General features: G+C 37.5%; 1 protein-coding gene and 1 long non-coding RNA gene across 4 annotated transcripts in view; both read right to left on the reverse strand.

The window, feature by feature from the left end:
* Positions 1–4,170: 4,170 nt before the first annotated feature.
* The window catches only part of LOC122626986 (longitudinals lacking protein, isoforms H/M/V), a 65,013-nt gene continuing 62,543 nt past the window's right edge, over positions 4,171–6,640 (reverse strand). For all 3 annotated transcript variants that reach the window (XM_043807665.1, XM_043807664.1, XM_043807666.1), the window contains one exon: positions 4,171–5,617. In XM_043807665.1, coding sequence (XP_043663600.1) covers positions 4,307–5,617 — 1,311 coding nt within the window. In that variant the 3' untranslated portion in view covers positions 4,171–4,306. The remainder of the gene's footprint in view (positions 5,618–6,640) is intronic.
* The window catches only part of LOC122626991, a 2,632-nt gene continuing 1,928 nt past the window's right edge, over positions 5,937–6,640 (reverse strand). Inside the window, exon 2 of the long non-coding RNA XR_006326767.1 lies at positions 5,937–6,155. This is a non-coding gene — a long non-coding RNA (uncharacterized LOC122626991). The remainder of the gene's footprint in view (positions 6,156–6,640) is intronic.

A 6,640-nucleotide genomic window follows, 5' to 3' on the forward strand; every position in this document is an offset into this window, starting at 1 on the left:
TCTTTTTTCTTAATTTTCTTATTTTTCTTATATTTCCCCTGTCCCATACCCTTCCCACCCTAAAGTCTCTAAAATCCCCTCCCCCAACCCTTAATTCCAAACCCCGATTCGAACCCCAACGCCCCTTTTTTTTCTTTAAGTTTAAACATCATTATATTTCGCTGTTAATTTATATATCGCAAAGTCGATCGTGCTTTGGCTTAGCGAGTTCGATTATTACTTTTGTAGGATGCATCAAAATTGGCAATATACATATATATGTACGTATATTTGACGAGAGGCGGGAGGGAACGCGCGAAAGTAAAAAAAAAAATGGCGATAGGGGTGGTGGGAGGGTGGGGAGAGAGAGAGGGGAAGGAGAGACACGAAAGAGAAACGTTTCTTTTCTTCTTCTTTTTTTTTCGTTCTCTTCTTTCTTTTTTCTTTTTCTTTTTTTCTCTCTCCCCGTTTTTTTCCTAATAATAAATTCGAATATGTATATATATATATATATATATTTATATATATATTTTTTGCGCTAAACCCCTCCCGCATCTCGTCACAAGGTGTGACTCGTTGACATTCGTTGGACACGTTTTTCTCTCCATCATCATCGTCATCATCATCATCATCATCATCATCATCATCATCGTCGTCGTTGTCGTCGTCATCATCATTATCATCATCATCTTCTTTTTCTTTTTTTTAGTTATCTATCTATCTATTTATTTATCTGTCTATCTATCTATCTATCTATCTATTTAACTATCTATCTACCTATCTATCTATCTATCTATCAATCTATCTATCTCATTCGTCGCGACATATGTTAGGACGTTTCAATCGACGACGAACAAATAGAAAGAGAGAGACATATTATCGACGTAGAATAATAAAATGACACGTTGAACGAGACGAGTTTAATATTACATATAATTAATTCTAAATTGGCTTTATATCGCGGATATTACCGAGCCAGTTTGGAGGGAAAAATGAAATCTTTCATCTTCGTTTCTTCTTCCTTTTCTTCCATCTACTTCTTCTTCTTCTACTTAGTTTCCTTTTCTCTCTCCTTATTCGCTTCGTTCGTCGAATATTCCAATTAATAATCGTATTATTTCGAAGCATTTTTATCTCTTTCTTTATATTCTTCTTTTTCTAGTTTCTTTTTTACTTTTTTGTTTCTTCTTCTCCTTCTTTTGGCACAGATGACAAATTTTCTCCTTCTCTCTCTCTCTCTCTCTCTCTCTCTCTCTCTGATTAACGTGATTCTAAAGATGATTACAGCTCGGTATTTAGCGATCGTTTTTACTTATTTAGATAGCACCTTCGTTATTCGACTTCGTTTTGGAAATGCGCGGAGACACCGAGTTAGCGAGTACATTATTAACATCATCATCGTCATCGTCATCGTCATCGTCATCGTCATCGTCGTTTATTAAATATTGTTGTTGTTGTTAATTTTGTTGTTTTTATCATTATCATTACCATTATCATTATGGTTATCATTATCATTATCATTATCATTATTAATATTAATATTAATATTATTATTATTATTACTTATTATTATTATTACAATAATTAATATTAAATATTTAACTAGAATCTATGGGAGTAACTGTCTTTGTCGGGAGGCCCGTTTTCGTAAGGACTCTCGAAAATATCAATTAGCGAGAGATAATATTCGTTCATAATCCTTATTATCATCATCGTCATAATCATCATCATCATCGATCGTCATCGATCATCGTCATCATCATCATCATCATCATCATCATCATCATCATCGTCGACGTTATCATCATCGTCGTCGTTGATCGTCATCATCATCATCATCATCATCATCATTATTATTATTATTATTGCCATCGTTTCAAGGAGAGATCGTTGTCGCAAAAAAGAGAGAGAAAGAGAGAGAAAGAAAAAGAGAGAGAGAGAGAGAGAGAGAGCAATACGATTTCGTTTGCTTTACTTTTTTCTTTTTCTTTGTTTTTATTTTTTTGTTTTTTTGTATTTTTATTTAATTTTCTTTCTTCTCTCGTTTACTTTTATTTATTTGTTCGCTCGCTCGCTCGCTCGCTTGTTTGTTTGTTCGTTTGTTCGTTCGTTCCTTTGTTTACTTTATCATTGCGTGTAATTAATACGAGATAAGTTATCCTTACGAAAACGGACCGGTACCCTTGAGAATGAGCCGGCACTCTCTTCATTGGTGTATCCTACGCGATAACGCGCGTCTGTGTCTTCTGTATATGTGTGTAGATTTATGTGTATCATCTGCATTTTTCATTATCATCTTCGTCTTAATTTTCTTCTTCTCCTTCTTCTTCTTCTTTTACTTCTATTTCTATTCTCTTCATCCTCGTTCGAATAATAACGTAGAATGCGTGTACGAACAAAAAAGGAGAAAAGACCAAGTTTGAAGGATCTATTAAAATTATAGTAGATCGTTGGAAGAATCGAGTAGTTGAAAACGAACGATCAATCTAAATTCTTTTTTCATTGTTTGCTTCATCTTCTTTTTAATTTTTTTGTTATCTTCTTCCTTCTCTCCTTCTTCTGCTTCTTCTTTTTTTCTTTTATCCTCTTCTTCTTCTCCTTCTTCTTCTTTATTGCTATACGCATTTAAAGGATTCGCAGAGTAAGGAGTTTTTGTAAAGGGAGGATGGGTTAGGTAAAAGGGATATTCTCGAAGGCACCGGCAACGCGCTTCCTCGGAAGAAGATATTATCAAGTTTCGTTTTCCCGTTCGTAAATACGTCAACTACTAATACACGTCGTGATATTTATTACGAGTCGATGTCAGACGAGTCTGTTCGTTGTTGTTGTTATTGTTGTTGTTCTTTTTTCTCTCTTTTTTTTTTTCTTCTTCTTCTTCTTTTTCCATCTCCTCCTCTTCTTCTTTTCTTTCTTCTTTCCTTCTTTTTTCTAATGATCGTCGAGTGAGTAAAAAATAAGAACAAAAAAAAAAAAAGAAACGAGCGACGTAAGATGACGAGGCACTTTCCTCGATCAGAGGAAAGTTTTTCTTTTGTTTTGTTTTGTTTTGTTTGTTTGTTTGTTTGTTTGTTTGTTCGTTTGTTGGTTTTTTTTTTGTTTCGGGGGCGGGGATTTTTTCTTTTCTTTCTTTTTTGGCACCTTTTTCCATCTTTTGTACGATATATCAGGAAAGAAAATTAAAAAAATAAAGAAGGAAAAGAAATAATAAAGACTAGAGTCATTAACCTCTTCATGGACGCCATTTTCTCGAGGTGACAAACGAAAAGTCATTTATTTTATTAATTATTTTTTTCGTCGATAAAACATTACCAGCGATATTGAGGATACCTTAATTTCTTCTTTCTTTTTTCTTTTTTTTTCCAACAATGAAAATAATTCACATATTAAATCAGAATGAACGTGAATTACACGTATGCACATGTAAATATCCTTGAAGAGGTTAGCGACTGCGAAGAGATGAGAAAAAAAAATTAATCAGAGGCAAAACGATCGAGCGATTTGTTCGAGGTTTCATAGATCTCGCCTAAATATATATATATATATATATATATATATATATATATATATATGATAGACGAGATTAATTGTTATAATATAAATGTTATAAATATATACATATATATATATATATCACGCTTTCATGATAGATTTTCAAAACGAAGAAGACAAAAAATAAAAAAAAGAGAAAACAATAGCAGCAACAACAATAACAACAACAACAACAACAACAATAACAACAACAAGAAAAAAAATAAAAAGTAAAAGAAAAAGAAAAAGAAAAAGAAAAATAACATTAAAAGAGGATTGAGAACGTATCGCGACTATCGCTCGTTTGGATCGTTGCGTTCATTATTATTCTTTGGTATCGAATCCTTATCACAAGAAATAGTCTCACTTAGCTTATTGTAAAAATCAACCTCCCCTTTCCCTTCCCCTACCCTTTCTTGCTTGCTTCCTTCCTTCTTTGCATTCTTCTTTTTTTCTTTTTTTTAGCGTGTCTTCCATTTCATTTAATTGACGCGTCTCTCTTTTTATCGGTTAAACGATATATTCTTTTTATTTGCTTTTCTCGTTTGTCGCTCGATTAAAAGAACGTCTATCCAATTTCGTTTCCTTCTTCTTCTTCTTTTTTTCTCTCGAACGAGTACATATATATATATATATATATATATATATATATATATATGTGTGTGTATATAGAAGACACGCTCGCGTGCGTAAAAAGGGAGAGGAGCGGGTGGTGGGGATAGGGTTGTAAGGATCAAGAAAAAATCCCTCTAGGAACTTAGGAGGGATCGATTCGATCGAAGAAGATCGAGGGATGATCTTAACGCTGATGTATATGAGTGGTTAAATGTTTGGAAAGATAGTCGGCACGGGCGAAACATTTTCCGCACATTTCGCAATGATATGGCCGTTCGCCAGTGTGTATTCGTAAGTGCCTCGTTAGATCGCTTTTACCGCCAAAGGCACGTCCGCAAAATAGACAAACGAATGGACGTTCTCCCGTGTGTTTGCGTACGTGTAATTTTAAATTTTCTTTCGATCTTACGCACTTGCCGCAGAACGGACAGGCGAAACGTCGTTCGCGGCGATCGGCCTCGTGTCCTGTTCGTGCCAAAGTGATCATAGTAGCATCCTGTGCCTCGCCACGTTCGCCATCGTCTAGAACCGATTCGTCAGGGTCTGCGACTACGTCCATCGTCGTGGTGTTACCTGTGCCAATGTTGTGCAAGCCGATGTCACTTCCGACCACGGACGGGGATATCAAGCCGGCTAGGTTGCTTCTGCAACCTGACGTCATCAACGCCGCAGTAGTAGACGTCATAGTTCTCGTAATCGTCGCGGCGGTCGTCGTCGTCGTCGTCGTTGTCGTCGTCGTCGTCATCATCATCATACCGGACGTAGCCGTAGTCGTCGTCGTAGTCGTCTCGTTTACCAACGTATCCGTCATTTGTATCGCCTCGATCGCCTCACCTGGATTATCTTGGATACTTGCCGTCTCCGACACGCTCTCCTCCCCTCTCGCATTTTCCGAAAATATACCCCTGGACTCTTCGACGTCTCCCGGATTGGTCGTCGAGTCGCTACCAGTCTCGATTTGACTTGGCTCGCCCGTACTCGATACCTGATCGCTTCTCTCGGCAACCGGCGACGTTAAAACCGAAACGTTGTGGGTCTCGCTCGGTGCACGTTGCAATCTTTCCAACGCGTGATTCAGTCTATGCTTCTTGAACGATTTAAGATACCTGAATTGCATGCCGCATACGTCGCAGGTGAAGAGCTTGTCCGCCGGCAAACGTGCTCGATGATTCTGCTCACGGTGTTTAACGTAAGCTGAACGGTAACGATAACGTTGACCGCACTGCTCGCACGTAAACGGCTTGTCGTCGTTCGATTGACCGGCGTGTTGCAGCAAAGCGTGACGTTCGAGCAACCAGGCCGACGGGAAGGTAGCCAAACAGACTCCGCAACGTCGTGCCAAACCCGCCAAACTTGCGAAACTTCCGTGACCGATCAACGAGGAACCACCACCTCCCGTTCCGCTTCCTCCACCGTGATGATGATGATGATGTCCGCTCGATCTTTCGACGAGTGCACCCCAACCACCCGCTTCGAGGCCCAACGCCAAAGATACCTAAGAAAGGAACACGAGATTCTATTAATACTTGATTTGTCATACTTTTCTCTCTCTCTCTCTCTCTCTCTCTCTCTACATTTTTTGTCTTCTTTTTCGATAGACTTACCATTTTATCTTTATTCTTTTTTTCCTTTGCAAATATACATCTATATACATACATATATATATATGTATGTATATATATATATATAATATAATTAAACAGCTATTAGAAATTATTTCATCATTTTGATATAGCGCGATTGAAGGGGATTGGGGTAGACGAGTGGTCGGACCAAATCGATTCGTCCGGCAACACACCAAAAACAATTCAATATATTGTTAACACAAACAGTTTGCAGCTTTTATTTCACAAATTGGTAATTTACAACTATGATATGCATTCCTTCGTCTAATAAACCGAAAAAAGATCTTTTACGTTCAAATCAACTGGCGGCATCCATAACGGTATCGAAATGCGCGAGTTTTAATGCGATGAAGTGTTACGGACGAGTCTCCAGCGCGGTTCTATCATTTTTTTACTCTCTCTCTCTCTCTCTCCCTTTCTTTTTTGTGTATGTGTATTCAATTCTCTCTCTCTCTCTCTCTCTCTCTCTCTCTCTCTCTCTCTCTTTCTTTCACTCATTCGTTCGTTCCAGGAAATGTTTTTCTTTCTTATTTGCATAAATACACGTCTCTCTCTCTCTCTCTCTCTCTCTCTCTCTCTCTCTCTCTCTATTTCTGTGTGTATATGTGTCTGTACTTTTTCCTTCATTAGCCTTGCTTCTTTAACACTCTCCTCTCTCTCTCTCTCTTACACACACACACACACATACACTTCACTAACAGTGTGAAATCAAAGTACGAAATCGTAGCACGTCGTCGAATCTCGTTGTTTGAGAGGATTACTGGAAAGAAAGAAAAAAAATATATGAAAAAGAAAAAAGAAAAAAATATAGAGCGAGACAAAGAGATATAATATATATATATATATCTCTCTCTTTCTCTCTCTCTCTCTCTCTCTCTCTCTCTCTCTCTCTC

The sequence above is a fragment of the Vespula pensylvanica genome, chromosome 2 (genome assembly GCF_014466175.1).
Source record: "Vespula pensylvanica isolate Volc-1 chromosome 2, ASM1446617v1, whole genome shotgun sequence".
Lineage (NCBI taxonomy): Eukaryota > Metazoa > Arthropoda > Insecta > Hymenoptera > Vespidae > Vespula > Vespula pensylvanica.